The 17,791-nt window shown below is 51.9% G+C and overlaps 1 protein-coding gene and 1 pseudogene across 1 annotated transcript; one reads left to right on the top strand and one right to left on the bottom strand.

The window, feature by feature from the left end:
* Positions 1–250: 250 nt before the first annotated feature.
* ELOB (elongin B) lies at positions 251–2,231 on the bottom strand. Its single transcript, XM_075064684.1, has 4 exons — positions 2,222–2,231; positions 1,197–1,270; positions 612–720; positions 251–534 (listed from the first exon to the last, which is right to left on the bottom strand). Exons 1-4 carry the CDS (start codon positions 2,229–2,231, stop codon positions 422–424), a joined length of 306 nt encoding a protein of 101 aa, XP_074920785.1. The 3' UTR covers positions 251–421.
* Positions 2,232–9,475: 7,244 nt separating this feature from the next.
* Positions 9,476–17,791, top strand: part of LOC142046695 (serine protease 33-like) — a 151,148-nt pseudogene continuing 142,832 nt past the window's right edge.

Genomic DNA, 17,791 nt, shown 5'->3' on the forward strand with positions numbered 1-17,791 from the left:
AAGGGGGGTGACCTGCTGGTAATAAAGAGGAACTGGGAGAGACAGCACGATCAGAGGGGGTGCTGTGGGGTACTGGGTAGAAGAGATGGGGGGCTGGCATGGTCAGAGAGGTGGGACACCTTGCTGGTTTTTCAGGTTCAGGGGAGGCAGCCCCAGGATCCCCCAATAAGACAAAGGTTTGCGGAGCTCCAGAGGAGTATGGGGGATCCCCGGAGAACCCCCTGCCTCGGTGTCAGACCCCAGACCCAGGTAACACAAAACCAGCCAAACCTTTATTGTCTCCAAACTGAAGAGAAGGTGGATTTCGGGGGGGCTGGTGAAGGGGGTTTGATCCCAGGCAGGGAGGCGAGGGCTGTGTGTTGGGGGGCCGGGGGAGACATCCTGTGGGGACAGGGTGGGTCTCTGCGCCCTCCCCCTGATCTCACTGCACGGCCTGTTCATTTGCGCTGCTGCTGGAATCTTGGGGTTTCATGACGTCGGGGAGCTCCGGGGGGCTGGAGAAGGGGTCGATGCGGAGAGTCTCGAAGGAGTCATCTGGAGAAGGAGAGAGGGTCAGAGAGGCAGGATCAGCCCCCCAGGCTCCCCACGGCCTCTTCCCCCCAAGCACTCACCCCCGGCTCGGAAAGCCAGGCCCACTGTGGCCGGGGCCTGGGGCCGCGCCGTCTGGCTGGTGAAGCCGCAGTCTCCCAGGGTCTTGCTGTCGTCTAGCAGCTGGTCATCCTGGGACAGAGAGCGGAGCAGCGCCGCATGAGCCGCAAAGATGCAGCTGCCTCTGGGGCGGGGCAGCTGGGGAACCACCGCATATAACACAGCACAGGGACTGATGGCCAAGGGGAGAGCGCCCCCTGCCTGCTCCCCTCAGCACGTGACCCCTGTCGAGCCCCTGGCCCACAGCCTCCCCTGCCCAGCCCCCCCTGCCCGTAGCCCCCCTACCCACTACTCCCTGTCCCCTGGCACTCCCTGCCCCAGCCCCCACCAGCCCCTGCCCAACTCCCCTGCCCCATGGCACCCCCTGCCCAGCCGGTCCCACCAGTCCCATATGCCCCATGCACGCCCCCCTGCAGCTCCACCAGGTCCCCTACCCACATCCCTTGCCCTCATTGGCACCCCCTCGCCCCGCCCCAGCCCCATGGCACCCCTGCCCGCCCCCACCAGCCCCTTAACCCAGTCCCTGCCCTTGGCGCCCCGCCCCGCACCTTGTAGAAGCGCTGCTCCTCGGGGGCCGCTTTGAGGATGCCTCCGATGCGCTCAGCTCGTACCGGGTGCTGACCTGGCGTCGGCTGAAGATGTTGTTTGTCGGCGCCGGATATTCAGACACGTCCTGGGGGCAGGCGGACACGCGGCTCAGGCCGGGCCCGGTACGCGCCTCATTTCCCCACGCTCAAGCACGGGCCCCCGTGGCCTCCCCCGGGAGCGCCTCAGTTTCCCCGCCGGCTCAGGCGCCGGGCCTTTGCGTGGCTCCCGCCCCGGGACGTGCTCCAGTTTCCCCGCCGACGCAGCGCTGCGGCCCCACGTGGCCTCCCCCCGGGACGCGCTCTCAGTTTCCCCACCGGCTCAGACGCTGGGCCCTGCGCGGCTCCCGCCCCGGACGTGCCTCAGTTTCCCACCGGCTCAGCGCTGGCCCTGCGCGGCCTCCCCCCCGGAGTGCCTCAGTTTCCTCGCCGGCTCACGCCGGGCCCTGCGCGGCCCTCCCCCGGGACGTGCTCAGTTTCCCGCCGCTCACGCGCCGGCCCTGCGTGGCTCCCGCCCCGGGACGTGCCTCAGTTTCCCGCCGGCTGAGCCCGGGCGGCTCCGGCAGGTCCGGGGGCGGGGTCCCGGCGGTGGGGAGGGCGGACCAGGGGGAGGGGGGGGTCGTCTCCTCCTCGCCTACCATCCCGGCCGCTCCCCGCTCGCCCAGACGCAGCCGCAGCCCCCGGCTCCGCCACCGTCCCAGCCTGCACCGCGCGACCCGCGACCCACGGCGCGCGACCCCACGCTGGCCGCCATCTTGGGAGAGGCAGGGTCAGCGGAGCGGCAGGACCAATGGAAGGGGGAAACGGCCTGGCGGGCGGCCATGCTGGGAAGGTCAATTTGTTAAAAATGCGTACGCGGGCGGCCATGTTGGGATGGTCACGTCAGCGTCTGGCCGCCATAGCGCGGAGAGGTGACATGTTGAGAAGGTCGTGTGCCAATTCGCCATCTTGGAAAGGTCAAAGTTCAAGGAAGGGAGGGGACCACTTACCCGCAGCCATTTTGAGAAGGTCCAATGACCTTTTGCGAACCCTGCCTTGTCGCCATGTTGGGAAGGTCAAGGAGTGGGGTGAGCCCGGACGCCTGGGTTCTATACCCCAGCCCTGGTGGCTGCACAGACCCCCTCCCGAGACTGAGATCTGTGAGCCAGACCCAAGCCCCTTCCCCAACGTTTAGCCAAGACATCCGAGCAGCTCCCAGCCAACGTGCCGCTCGGGTGTCTTGGTGACTTTCTCGGTGGCGAACTTCCCTCTGAACAGTGCCGCTGCCTGTGACACCATTCCTGCCTCCCCTTCCCCACTGGGCTTCCGCAGCCGACCGGCTGGCCTCGAACCTCCTCACTGGCCTCGAATTTCCAGCTCCGCCAAGCTCGCCTTGGCCCCTCCAGCCCCTGGCCCGTCCCCCCTGCTTCATATGGCAGTGAGAGCCCCCTGTGTCTGCATGTGGAGACTGGCCGCCATGCAAGCCCGGTTGCTGTGACAAAGGCACGGGCTACAGCTGTTGGAGAGAAGACAGAACGGATCCGTCGGGATAATCCACGCAGTGCAGCGCAAGGGGGCGTTGTGATGCCGACAGACCCTGGGGGTCGGTGGGTGGTATCGAACCTGGGACTTCCTGCAGGAGCTAAAAGCCACATGGTCCTTAGCTAAGGCTGTAGAGCAAACTCCTTTTCTCTCTCTCTCTCTTAGTGGTCTCGGTGCCACTAGATGGGCCAGAACACCCCATCCGGGAGGTGTGTACGTTACAGCTGCATGTCTGAATTCCCAGTTGGGACCCGGGAGGGAGTGGGACATGGGGGCACATAGGGGCAGATGCCAGAGCAGGCTGCGATGCTTCCGCTGACTAACCTGCCCTGCCCTTTGACAATAAAGGTACCCCAGCGCACAGGCACTGGCTGACTTTTATTTTTCTCAGTGGGTGCTCCACCCCCATTCTGCCCCAAAGCCCCGCCTCCACTCGGCCCCTTCCCTGAGGCCCCGCCCTCACTCTGCCTCTTCCTACCCCTGCTCCGCCCCCTTCCCAAGATCTCCCTCCAGCTTGCTGCCTCCAGTGTCTCCTGCCAGCTGCGGCGGGTGGGTGCTGAGCACCCCCTATTTTTTTCCATGGGTGCTCGAGCCCTGAAGCACTCGTGGCATCGGTGCCTATGGCCCAGCCCCGAGTCCCTTCCGAGTGTCACCTGTGGTGTCTAGCCACTGAGCCTCCGTTCCCAAAGCACCAGCAGACCCCACTGATTCCAGAAAGAACAGAGCTTCAACTGGAAACAGGTGGGAGAGATGGGAACAACTGGTCACGTACAAAACAAACCAGAAAACACAAACTAGGACCTACCCCGATCAATAGTCACCTTTCCTCGCTAGCAAAGTAGCATGTGTCACCCCCAAATTCACTCCTTTGCTTGCCCCATGGAACCAGGACACCTCTGAGTCCCCACCCATCAAGATACGCACAGAGAGGCTTTCTCCACCTGTGAGCTGCTGGACCAGTCGCTTGTCTCCATTCACAGACAGGGACAGCCCCTCGCTGCCTTGTCGTTCTGTTTCACCTCCATCCGGTTCCAATGGTTTGCCATTGTCTTGGAGGGTTTCCACTGACTTCTTCAGGGCTGGGACAAGGGTAGAGAACTGAACCGTGAATTCCATCACCCCCGTTACTGGGGAAGGGTGATCGCTGCTACCTGAATGGGCCACCACTGAGCCATCTGATTCCCTGGTGACAATCTTGCACTCCAAGACCACCAGGGCTCACATTTCAATGTTAGTTACATTATTCCTTAAATATGACCTGTCCACACATCTCGCAGTGATTCAGAGTTTCTATCATAGAATATCAGGGTTGGAAGGGACCTCAGGAGGTCATCTAGTCCCACCCCCTGCTCAAAGCAGGACCAATCCCAACTAAATCATCCCAGCCAGGGCTTTGTCAAGCTGGACCTTAAAAACCTCTAAGGAAGGAGATTCCACCACCTCCCTAGGTAACACAGTAACTCACAAGTTTTCAGTAGAGACCTCATGTGCAGCTCTGCTGCTGGTTTTCTAACTCTGAAAATACGTATTATAGATTCTTACTCTTCGTACCCGCTCTCCTTACTAATAATGATATGCGTCTTTATTGCAAAGTCGGTTGGTTAGTGTGGAAAGCGCAACTTCACGCCGTGTTTCACCAGGGCAAAGTAAAGTCCCACATTTACTATGGTTGTGCTTCATACTGGTTTTTAACAACCTCGTATTAAATAGGCTGTACGAGGGTTGTGCACTCGGGGAATAATACTAGCAAAATTTGTGCTTGTTCTGAAACCAAAGGCCCACATCCACATGGGGGAAAAGCAGAATAACCATGTGCCAGCATCGCTGTACCCTGGAGTGCCGTGTAAATTGCTGACACTTGTTTCCAAATGTGCCTTTTTAAAATGGGTTTCTTAAAAAAGTGACGTTGGATGCTTAAGTTGTTTGTGATTTAGGGGCATAAGCACTGAACTTTTTTTTTTTTTTGAGAAAATGTATGCGTGACCTGGGGCGGGTAGGGGAGGCGAAGGGGTGTGTGGTTTTTCTAAAAGTATTTTGTTGCAAACTGTTTGGGTTTTGGATGCTTACAGGGTGCCAAACGTGGGCCGTGTATGTTTTGAAATGGTTATAAAAGTTGGTTTTCCTATTTAAAATGTTTAGGAACATGTGCGGGTGGGTTTTCTGCAGTGCTTTGTTGCAATTGCCGACTGCTTTTGAGCACTTAAAATACTAGGAGATTTTTTTTCACTCTGTGCAAATGTATGTTTTAAAACGAGACAAAAAATTAGTTTTGATGCTTAAATTGCTTGTGATTTAAGGGCACAGGAAATGTGTCTTCCCCCTTCCCCACCCAGGAAAATGTACGTGTGATCTCAGGAAAGGAAGGGGGATAAAAGTGTGTTTTTAAAAAGTATTTTGTTGCAAACTGTTTGGTTTTGGATGCTTAAAATACTAGTTTTGTTTTACTCTGTGCAAAACTTGGGGGCGGGGGAATTGTTTGTGTGTGGGTATTTTACAGTCTGAAATTGATCGTGTAACGCAGTGACTTTTAAACAGCCCCAACGCAACAACCCCCACCCCCCCCAAATTAGCACTTGATTTTTCACTTTCACACAAACGTTTCCTGTGTCTTGTAATCATGTTGACTCCCCACAGTCCGGTCAAAACAAGAGAAATCCTTAGACCCGAGTGCAAAGAAGCCAAAAGAAAAAGAATGAGAGGAGAGAGACTCTTCAGGATCAACTGTCGACAGATGGTCGAAACCTAGTAAATATGTTTTGATGATTTGTTTGGTTGCTTAACTGGTTTTGTTGTTAAGCAAATGCCTAGGTGTGGGTAGGTTTCAGTGAGAGGCAGAGGTTATAGATTATAGAGTTAAGGGTTTGTTTGTGAACGTTGTTTATTTGATGCTAAATTGGGTCATCTTTTTGCTAATCAATCCTGTGTAACTCTCTCGACCTGCCGCAGTCACAGCTAGGAGACGTGGCCAGCAGAACCACCGAACAACCAGGCATCTGCCCAGCCCGTTAACAACACGGCCAGCAGATGAGCGCAGACAAAGCATCAGGCCAACTCAAACCTTGGCTCCGGCCAGCCAAAACTAAGACTCAAAAATCAGCATGCCAGCCACACTTTGAGCTCCTCTGCGGTTCACACCACACCGAGCCCTGAGAAAGCTGTGAGCAAAAACACGAAGGCGGGTGTGCGCTTTAGGGCGGTGAATAGAAAAACCCCAGGGCTGAAAACACACACAGCGCCAGGGTGGCTATGGGCTGCAGAAACATGATTGCAACAATTCCTCTCGTCAGGTCTTCTCTCGTTAATACCAGCAGTAAGGATTTTGGAGACTGGAAGCAAACATTGACGATGGATGTTCTGTCCCTGAGTACCGACCCTTTGAGTAACTTGGAAAGCAGAGTGGATAAAAATCAATGATTTAAAAAAAAAAATCAGTTTTTTTTTTAAATTTAAATTGGATTTTTTTGATAAAACGTTTTTCAAGGAAAACACCTATCTAAAGATAGTTTTAATTAAGATACATTATAGCTCAAAGATCTCGCCTCGTGGAATAGGGATTAAAAATTCTAATTCGATAGTATGAGACAATGTATTCATGTCATGTTTAAGAAAAGGTTTGTAAATGAGTTCCAACAGTTCATAGACCCAATTTTATGGGGTTCCAGGGGCTGCTGTATAGATTATTTAGGTTAATCTTTTTATCTACCCAATGGGACTCAGTGCTCAGTCTAGAAGATACCCGGGGCGGTCCCAGGCACCAAGCGCGTGCCTGGGCAGCAAGCTACGGGGGGCGGCTTGCCGGTCCCTGCGAGGGTGGTAGTCAGGCTGCCTTTGGCGGCGTTTGTGTGGGATGTCTGCCGGTCCTGCGACTTCGGTGGCAATTCAGCGGTGGGTACGCCGAAGACGCAGGAACGGCAGATCTCCCACAGGCATGCCGCCGAAAGCCACCTGACTGCCGTGCTTGGGGCAGCAAAATACATAGAGCCGCCCCTGAAGATACCAGCAGAAATGCTTAGTTTTGCAGTTCTCAGACTGTGGATTTGTGTCTCCAGAGGTAACATAGTTGTTAAAAGCAAAATGTTTTAAATGCAAAAATGTTTTAAAATAAATAAATAAATAATATATAGAGGTGAGAAATAACAGACCTCCTCCCTCTTGTCCCTCTGCAAAATTGTGGAGACTGCGTCAATCCCTCACCTCTCTCTAAAAGTGCAAAGTTTCAAAAAGTTCAATGAATAGAAGATTATTGGGGGTGGAATAGATCTGGACAAGGAGAAGATGTCTGGAGGTAATTGTGAGAAGTGAGGGACAGATGCTTTTTTGTTAAAATATTGTATGTTTGCTGCTGAAAAAAAAAATCCAGAATACTTAACATTGTTGTTTTAGTTAAATAAAACAATTGAAATGTCTGTCTGGTGATGTTCTCCTCCTAATACAGCGCGGCAAGAAAATCCTCCAAATAGTTATGATCAAGCTGTTCATCTCCCAGTGACTTCATAAATATCTGCTTCAGTTACCTTTGGTAAATGAAATGACCAAACAATCATTCATTTTCTGATACAGCTGTAAAACTCATCTGAAAAGTTTTCAAAATAAATCACGGTTTAAAAATCTCTAGTGTGTACTTCCTAAAAACGAAACCTGCATCTATCTCTGAGTTGTGAAGAATATGTATTAACGTTATGACAACCAACAAGAATGCGTTTTTATGTAGAAAACCGTCATTAAATCGAGTCTTCCTGACTAGTGATTTAAATAAATTTGATTGAAATCAAATCCATCCGGTTGGAAGGACTGATAAATGTACAAAGTCTATGCTGGTGGCAGTCAAAAATGGGTTTTTTTAAGAGGAAACGGTAGCACTGCCCACACGGGCCTAGGCATGGAGCTCATGGCCATGCGGATAACGGGGTTTGAACACATGAGGGTCTGCGCAGGGTTGTAGAGGGGGCGCTCACCGGCAGCAGTTGGAATGAGTGTTTGGATCTGCAGAGTTTGGGGGACAAACAGCCGCCTGCTGAAACTATGAACTAGAGTCACCGTAAAAAAACAAAAATGTAGAAAAGTCTGAAGGGGTGGGGAGGAGAAAACACAATGGTATGACTGAGAATGAGGAGTGGGATCACAGAGAGGCTGAATTCGAGAAGTCCACGTAGCAGGGTTCCCATCTGCTCGCGAGAGACCCCGGCCCTGATGATCAAACAGTGGCTGATGCAGAAGAGCCCCTCTCAGCAATGGGGTTTCTTGCCAGAACTTTCCAGTGCAGCTAGTTCTCATAGACTGTAAGGCCCAAAGGAACCATCCGGGTCATCTAGCCTGACCTCCCGCATGTTGGAGGCGGTGCTAGTGGAATGACAACGTTACAATCGATTGTTTCGGTTTTCAGTTCAAACCAGAGCACCCCACGGCCCATGCAATGGAGGTCTTCGGTTTTTTTCCATTTCAACCTGTTACTTTGATGCTTCACGGTTTGGTTCTCAATCGAAATGGACATCGGAGAGCCATAGCAAACACCTCCCCAAAAAATGCCCCCCACTTTGAAATGCTGGACAGGGAAGAGTTTGTTCTACCAGCGTGTTTTATAAATGTGGGAGAGGCATGCGACCCTGGGCAACGGGTCGGTGTTAGAACGGCACTGATTTTGGAAACAATGTGATTTTTCAACCGCATTTTTGCGGATTTTGCGAGGCTAGAAAGCCTGACCCAGAGTGTGCCACGAACTCTCGAGGGATTATTACACCTGATGATTTAGTTGGGGTTGGTCCTGCTTTGAGCAGGGGGTTGGACTAGATACCTGCCAAAGTCCCTTCCAACCCTGATATTCTATGATTCCATGACCCACAGGGGTGTCTAAACTGCCGAGCTTCTGTTTGATTTACTACCAATCTGAGCTCCTCGTCCCCCTTTTGGGCACGTGAATGGGCCTTAGTCCTAATTACTGACAATCTTTCCAGCCCCCAGCAGGGCCTAATATCTTCAACCCTGCTGGAAAGTGAAGGAAGCGTCACCCCTAGACCTGGTCTTATAGCGCCGCTGAACGAGATAGAGGCGCCTCCGGCGGGTCGATGGGGCCGGGTCAGCGCTGCTGAGCTCAAGCGGGTGTGTCACATGTCCGGGCTTTACACAAAATGCGAGAGCTCCTTGCTTGTCCTTTAAACTCACCTCGCTGGTTTTATTCCCTCCCATTTCTCCTGCAGGCATTTCAAGCTGCGAATCCATCCCTTTTCTTAAATACCCAGGATCAGGCAAGCTATTGTACTGAACCGACATACGGCCCTTGAAAACGAACCACCCTGCCCCATCAAACCCTTCCTCTTATCCAAGGCCCCCGGAACGGAAACACGGATGGTCCCAGAGGCCTTTTCAAGAGATATTGTTATTCACAGGTGCCAAGTTTTCTTAGGTTTGTCCCGGCACCATCCTCTGACTTCATCCTTTTGGATTTCTTACAAATCCTCTTTTTCCTAAGCAGGGCTCTGTGAGGTTCGGGCAGGCAGTGTAATGCCCTAAGCCGGGAGCCTTCGATTTTCCTAATTCTCTTTAAACCACCGTCCGAGGCGCTAGCACTTTGCACAGTGTTTACAGAGGGGACACCGTGGGCTACATTTTGGTGGGTTAAGCACAGAGATTGCATTTGCTGGGGAACCTACGGCTTCTTCCTAGGCCCAGGTCAGCACACAGGCTGGCGCTGGCGATTTCTGTCCTCTGAAGTCCACGCAGTCACGATGCTGCTGACCCGGCGCGTCTCTAACGCGGCCCTCACAATCCTCCGTAAGCTTCTGGGCCAAGGGGCATCCTTCCGTCCACATGGCTGTCATCCTTGTCCTGCTTGGGGTCCTCTTGAGCAATTTGTCTTGGCGTTGAGCAAAGCCACACTGGGCCTGATTCAGCTTTGCTCGCTGAGACACAGCTGGTAAAGGCCTCCGGGCAGGGCCGGCTTTAGGATGCATCTGTACCTTACGTCCAGACTCAATACACATGAGGCGGTAAAAACCCCTCAGCATCGGTGCACCTAATGCATTTCCCTTATGCATTAACCTTATTGGGGATGGCAAAACTAAGTCCCCAGCACCACATAAACTAACCTTGTTGGGGGCGGCGAAACAGTTCCCCAGCACCGCTCTGCATCTAAAGGTTCAATGGCGTGAGCCCAGCAGGGACAGGTGTCCCCTCAGACAGTCCTCCTCCGATACCCCAATAGAAATTTCAAAAGGTCTCATACCTCTCTTGTGGCGCCATGCAGTTCGAAGGGGAACGATCCGCAGCAGCTGACTGTGTCTCAGTAGGCGTTGCCATCCCAGACGAGCCCCCAAATTGTCGGAGAATAACAGAGTTCTCACTTTTTGGTTGGGTGCAGCAGAGTCAGATACTTTATTCTGTTTAGCAGAGACAGCTGGGAGAAAATGCACTAGGACATAGGGTCTCCCCTTCCCAGACAGGTCTCTCCCCAGGTAAACAATTCCAGCAGCATTTATACTTTTGTTACAGACAATAATAAGCAACAGCTGAATTTTGTTTATACATAGGTCATCCCAATACTAAGTTTTTCTCCGACAATTTGGGAATCCTTCACTGGCTCCAGGTCTTCAGCTGCATTTCGGCGGCAGTGAGGGGGTTCCTTTCAATGCGACAGATTTGAAGGGAAATTAAAATGTCAATGAGATGTTTTCTTGAGAAGTGTCTGATTCCTGTGGGGGAATAAAATTCGAGTTTGTGGCCCAAACTTTTCAGTTTTTGGCTTTTCTATGAAAAGTTGAAATTTTCTACAGGAGAAAAATGTCTGCATTTTTCTGAGTATCTTTTATGGTGTTTTTTTGTATGGAAAAACAGGGTATTAGACCCAACAGATTTTCGGTCCACAGAAAGCGTGTGATTTGAGAGGGGGACTTTTGGATTTATTTTTAAAAACCAAAATCTTAAGACCTTTCTGGCTTCTTCTTTTCTTGTGTTTCGGCAACAAGTTGAAATTTTGTATTGGAAAAAGACATCTGTTTTCTGGGTCAGAATCTTCTCATGTGGGTAACGGTCACTGATCACAGCTGGATGTGAGATTTTATTCATTAAAGTGGAAGTGAAAGAGCATTACCGTAGAAGAAACAGATCACAGGGAGCGGTCACCTTGTGCCAGGTGCTGCATAGACCTTGACTGAGTGACTGCAGTCTAAACAGACAGAGGAAAGTTTTTGCCGGGCCTGGGAAGTTCTTACATTCAGCTCCGCAGCATAGCTCGGTTTGGATGTTTGTCTCTTGGGCTGTAACATGGTCACCTCTGAACACTGCGTCTGATCTATCCCCTTCTCTAGAAAGGTGTGAGGTCTGGTGGGTTAGAGCAGGGGAGATCTAGGAGCCAGGACTCCTGGGTTCTCTGCTCACCCGACGTCAGTGCTGTTGCCCTCCCATGTGTCACCAATCCAAGATCTCAGGCTGAAGTGTTTGGGGCAGGGGGTGCCCGATGGGTCCAGTGACTGTGACAGGTCAGCATCCGTTTACTCGGCTGTCTTTTTTGCAGAGGGTCCCTCATCCCAGACTAGTGGGTTGTGTCAGAAGTTCATTGCTTTGAAAGGTGAGTCACTTGGGGTGGGGAGGGACAAGCAAACAGGCAGTGGGAGGGATAGCTCAGTGGTTGGAGCATTGGCCTGCTAAACCCAGGGTTGTGAGTTCAGTCCTTGAGAGGGCCATTTGGGGCAAAAATCTGTCTGGGGATTGGTTCTGCTTTGAGCAGGGGGTTTAGATGACCTCCTGAGCTCCCTTCCAACCCTGGTATTCTAGGCAGATGTTCTGCTTGGATCTATGCTGGGAGAGCCCTCCCCCTGTAGTGTTATGTGCAGCTGTTCCACCCCAGAGAAGTAGCTGCATCTCAGCACCAGGCAAGCCATTGCTGGGTAGTTTTTCCTCTGCTGTCCTGCCCCAGAGGTGGCTGCATTTCACAGCCACACAAGCCCTGTATGTTATTGTGGGTGGTTCTTTTCCTACTGCTCCACCCCAGACCCAGCTGCATTTTTGCCCATGTTTGCAATCCATCTTCCCCCATTAATTGTTGTTTTCTCTCTTCTCCCCAGCTCTGGTCCTCAGCCTGCCTAGCCTGTGAACCCTGGGAGGTGGGTGGAGGGTCCGATCCCCCATGCATCAGATCGTCTATCCTGATTACAATAGGTGCAGCCATTCAGCCGACGTCATTCTAGTGCAGCCGACGAAGCCAGTGCGATTCAATTCACCCCATCTGCTTGCCGGGCCCCCCGATCCTCCCCTGCAAACAACTCATGCTGGGTGACCAGCTGGGGAAAGTGTTACTCAAGTAGTAAGACCATCCCCTGGGGGAGATGCAATTGCTCCATGTCTAAAGCCCCGTGCTCCTGGAGTCCTGGGATTCCTGCTGCACCTTGAAATAAACCCAGCCTGGCTCTCTAAAATTTGTGGCTACCACAAAGCTTGTCGGGATGGCAAAGAAGGAGGAGGCCAGGTGAGTGGGTCCCTTCACAACCCTGGGCCCATTCAGACAGCAATGCATTTTATTACAGCCCAACTGCAAGGACACAGGGACGCAGGCCGGACCCACCGAATGGGAGACTGGATCCTGGAAAGCAGCGACCCTGGAAAGGACTTTGGGGGCTTAGTAGAAGCAAGTTAACATGAGCTCCTGCTGTGACTCAAAGGGCCAGTGTGATCCTGGGGTGGATAAATAGGGAAGAAAGAGCAGGAACAGCGAGGCATTTTGACCAATATGGAAATATTGCAAACCGCATTGTGAAAAGGAGGCTGGAAAACCGCAGCGGGGTGCAGAACAAAGCTCCCAAAATTAACCACTGACGGGCCAGAGGAGATACTGGAGAGAGAGATTTATAGGGCTCGATTCCTTTAGCTTCTTCGAAAAGGAGTCTGAGAAGGAGACCTGGCGGGGAATTTTCTTTTTCCTCCAGAAACATGCAGCTTCCTCAGAACCAACACTGGTTGTGACACAGGACAGGTTTCACCTCGTCTGACCTGGCAATATTTTGGGAAAACAAGGTTCAAAAAGGCAGAAACGTCCTCGTTTGGACCTTTTCGAACCGGAACGTTTTTGGGGTTTTTGGTTTTTTTTTGAGTCCAAATGAGTTTGAGCTTTGAAAGTCCCGTTCATTTAAACCAAGAAACAACAACTTGAAAGCGAAACGAAACATTCTGCCATGGAGCCGAACAGCAATTTTTGCTGGTTCGCCATTGTTTTCGAGGCTTTGACTTGGGAGCTTGATTTGGGATGGGGAAACCATTGGACATCTCAAAAATCTCTCCCAGGAGCAGCCTAACAGATTGGTGATGTGTTTCAGCGGAGACGTCCCAAGCTCTGGTTCCAACGAACTATTATGGGTTTGTTCTCTGGCCTGGATTAAACAAGTGGGCATGGCAAAGGATCCCAATAGGCTCTTTTGGCTTCGGGAATCCCGGACTCTCTGGAAGCACTTCCATAGGCAGGAAAAGCCAGCGGAGGAAGGCAGAACAAGACCCAATGGCTGGAAGTGGAAGCTGGACAAATATCGGTTTTAACAGCCGGGGTAATTCATGCAGAGGGATTATCAAACTCAGATGGGGCCATCCCAGAATATCGCAGTACGAAGGACGGGTTAGTGGCCCTATCCTCCTGTGAGCTTGGAGGCTGAATGGAGGAACTAAACCAAAGCCGCAGGAGGACAATTTTCTGTCTCTTTGCTGTTTGAACGCTCATGGGGCCAGAGCCACCAGACTGAAGCCAGAGATCCTCCAGTGTCACTCTTGGGGTCACCCAAAAAGACACTTTGAACTGACAGCTCTGTCCCGCTCAGGTGTTAGCTGGTAACTCATAACCCATCAATCGCTCCAGGACTGGCTACCGGCATCATCAGTGGTGCAGGATGTGGGGCACCAGCTGAACTGGGGTAAGGGACGGGGCTCTTGGGGCCTGGAGCAACCTGAGCGTGGTGGAAATGACCCTTCACCACGAAGTCCACTTTGCCCAGGGGGCCAGAGGGATTGGAGAGTCTAGGACTGTCCATGACATGACTTTTCTAGGGGTCCAGGAGTTCCAATTTGTTCCTGTGTGACGAAGTGGGAGTGTTCTCTGAATACTGTGTGGGTGCCTCAGTTTCCCCTATGCCTTTCTTAGGTATTTAGGTTGGGGGATCATGGTGTGAGATTGTTGCAGAGCCCTAGAGGGCAGGGGTGATGGTGTCTGCACAGAGAATGGCCAGCACTCTGTCTCCTGGCAACTGATGGCCTGGGGACCTCCTTTGCAAGTGCCAACTGAAGGTGTCGGAGAAATAAGCGATCAGGTGCCTCCTGGCCTGGGAAAGAGACAAAAGCCAGAGGAGGGGCTGGAGAGTCTCAGTTTGGACCTGGCTGGGGAAATGGAGGGAGCCCCAGGGCTGGGGTCTGAGCTCCCTGCCCCTCAAGATGGACCTGAGGGAGAGGTCCTGTCCTCTGTACCTACAAGCTCTGGTTTGACTGCGTTCCTGTTGTCTAATAAACCTTCTGTGTTACTGGCTGGCTGAGAGTCCCAGGGAATCGCAGGAAGTGGCGGGTGCAGGGCCTTGACTCCCCCACACTCCATGGCATCCTGGCACGGTGAAATATAATTACAGGCTGCCCTGAGGTTGGCACTCACTGCCATGAGCCGCTCCACACGGCATGGCACAAACTCCGCGGGAGACGTGAATTCCCCATTGCGTCCGGCCTTAAGGAGTTCTGAGCCTGCGCTGCCCCCTGGTGGCAGTCAAGGAGGCTGCAGGTTAGCTCAGGCTGGAGAGTTTTGTGTCACGGGTTCGGGTCCCGCAGCGCTTGGGGAGCTGTGGCATAGGCTTTGCCTTGGTGTGTATGTGCGGGGGGGGGGGGGGGGTCCCCCCCACGGAAGAGATGGGGGTGGGGGTTGTCTAGAGGCTCCCCCAGGCAGAGATGGGTGTGGGGGGGGGGGGGAGGCGTCGGTGTGGTGTGGCCAGCCGGGAAGGGAAATGGATGCCAGTGTGGGGGTGGGTGGATGTGGGAGGGAAGGGGGTGAGGACTGGAGTGTGTGGGGGGGTGAGGAATGGGTGGGACAGAGGGGGATGGGCAGGCATGAGGGTAGATTCAGAAACCTGGTTCTCCGACCCGTCTCTGCCGTCCTCGCACCCCAGACTCCACAAGATATTCAGACCCAGCCTGCAACGCGCACTCTGCACCATCCACCCTCACCCGGAGACTGGCAGGGACTCCATCAAACCCGAAATGGTCTGTGCGCCTCCTGGATCGGCCCTACACCCCTGACATTCATCTGCCAGGGCAGCAGCGCAGCTTTCTCTCACCTTCCACGTTCCCGGCACGGACCATGTCACCGATGAGCTGCTCCGGCCCTAAGGAGGAATTTGCTACCAGTTTGTCACAGCGGTTGCTGCAGATCTCTGGATCCATCCCTCCCCCTGGTTTTTTTAGTTGATATTCTGGCTCCTTCTTTCTACTGGGGGAAGAATTTGCTGCTACAAGTCCAGTCTGCGCTTTGGTGCCAGCCTGTTTATTTACAAGTTCTTTGTCCCCAAAGCAAACTACAGTAGGGGGAAATCCCCAGGCCTGCCTCTCCAGCCAGTCCTGTGCCACAGGAAGCCCTGTCTCTTATGCAAGCAGGGTAAGAGGAAAGGTCCTCTGAATGAGTGAGAACTGGTTAAAAGATAAGAAATAAAGGGTAGATATAAATTGTCTGTTTTCAGAGTGGGGAGCGGTAGATACCGGGGTTCCTCAGGGGTCTATACTGGGCCCAGTCCTGTTCAACATATTCATAAATGAGCTGTAAAAAGGGGTAAACAGTGAGGTGTTTGCAGATGACATAAAATTACTCAAGATAGTTAAGTCCCAGGGAGACTGCGAAGAGCTACGAAAGGATCTCTCAAAACTGAGTGACTGGGTGACAAAATGGCAGATGAAATTCAGTGTTGATAAATGCAAACAAATGGACGTTGGAAAACATGATCCCAAACAAAATGATGGGGTCTAAATGAGCTGTTCCCACTCAAGAAAGAGATCTTGGGGTCACTGTGGATAGCTCTCTGAAAACCTCCCCTGGATGTGAAGCAGGAGTGAAAGAAGCGAACAGAGCGTTGGGAATCATTAAGAAAGGGATAGAGAATTATGCTGCATCTTGTCCAAGACACATCTTGTGAGGTGTCGGTGGAAAAGTAATGAGTTGTGAATAGGATTATCCTCTTTGTGGGCATGTATCATTTTTGTGTCTAAAGTTATGACTGTTGACTATGGGTCTGTATTTATACCTGGGTGACGCCCACCAGGCAAGATGTTTCCAGTCTCGACAGCTGGTTGGGAAGAACCTTTAGAGGTAACGGGCGATTAGGGGTACAACAGGCCTTAGAAAAAGCTTATCCCCCACCTGGGGAGCCTTCCTGAGGCCGCTCCAGACAGCCTGTGAGTAATGGCTGCTGTGACCCTACAGGGACAGGTTGACCAGGTCACAAGACACCGACCTCCATATTGATACCTGCATTTTCCCACAAACTGGGCTGGGAACTGTTTTTGGAAGAAAGGATTCCCGCCATATGTTAAAGCTATATAAGGGGTGTGTGTGTGTGCGACATCATCAAGTGGCCCCACTCCCCACACAAGGACACTCCTGGAAGCACCTGAGGAACAAAGACCGAACTGGGGGAAGCGCTGGTCCCAGCGTTCTACTCAAGGTGCTGCACAGGATCTTTTCAGGGGGAATAAGGCAAAATGCCAGATTTATTAGTAATAGGTGTATTAATTAACACTGTATCATAGGCATCTGATATATTACACTCATGCACTCACACATGCACAAGCACATACACACACTCCGTCTTGTTGTTAAGTATTGGAGGGGTAGCCGTGTTAGTCTGGATCTGTAAAAGCAGCAGAGAATCCTGTGGCACCTTGTAGACTAACAGACATTTTGGAGCATGAGCTTTCGTGGGTGAATACCCACTTTGTTGGATGCATGTAGTGGAAATTTCCAGGGGTCAGTATAATATATGCTAGCAGCAAGCTAGAGATATATTAAGTTGTTCAATCAGGGAGGATGAGGCCCTGTACTCAGACCTTTTCACTTTCAATAGTTGCCGTGAGAAACACCAGAGAGGAGAAAACTGGTTGCTGTAGTTGGCAAGCCCAATTCACAGTCTTTGTTCAATCCTGACGCGATGGTTTGTCAAATTTGCATGAAATTGAGCCTCAGCAAGATAGTTCTCCGTGTGTGACAAGTTTCTTGGTTCTGAACGTTTGTTTGCTGCCGGTATAGGCCCAACTTAAAGGTCTTAGCTATAGTGTGCCGGAGGCTGAAGTCGTACTAGTGTTTCCTCCGTGTTATCCGTGTGTCGCATCCCTCTCAATATCAACATTATCTATCATTCTTATATGTATATATAAGCTCGATTCTTATGGCACTCTCTCTCTCGTGTACGGATACTTGTGAAATTGTGGATGAACCGGTGAATGGTGTGGCTGATTGGTTAAGGTCCTGATTATGTTTGTCCAACTCGAGTGTAGTATGTGACAGTGCCGCAGTTGGCATCGAGAGTTATGTTGCTTGTGATCCGGTAGTTCTCCTATTGGTGATAGCTCCTCGCATCATATACTTCTCAGAATCACCTTCGTGTTCAGGTTGGCCGTATATATATATGCGACGTGCATAGCCCCTTCCTGTGAACAACTTAGCGCTTTGTTCTTCATGTCTCGGTTTTTGGAGGTTGTACGATCCTGATTGATTGCGCTGGGGGGTTCTTAGACTGGGGCTGTAGTGATGGCCAGTGGTCTGTTGGTTTCTTTCTTGGGTGTGTCTGCAGTAAGAGCTTCTGGTACAGCTGCCTGTTGATCTGTTTCCTTATTTCTCGTGCGAGTAAATTGTAGCTTTTTCGAGAAATGCTTGTTTTGGAGATTTTGTAGGTTGTTGGTCTCTGTACTGGGGTTTAGAGCATATGCGGTTGTGACCTCACGTTGCTTGGCTGTAGACAATGGATCGGGGGTGTGTGTGCCCGGGATGGAAAGCTGGAGCATCGACGGTGAGGCATAGCGGTCCGGATAGGTTTTCAGATTAG

This window comes from Chelonoidis abingdonii, chromosome 4 (genome assembly GCF_003597395.2).
Source record: "Chelonoidis abingdonii isolate Lonesome George chromosome 4, CheloAbing_2.0, whole genome shotgun sequence".
NCBI lineage: Eukaryota > Metazoa > Chordata > Testudines > Testudinidae > Chelonoidis > Chelonoidis abingdonii.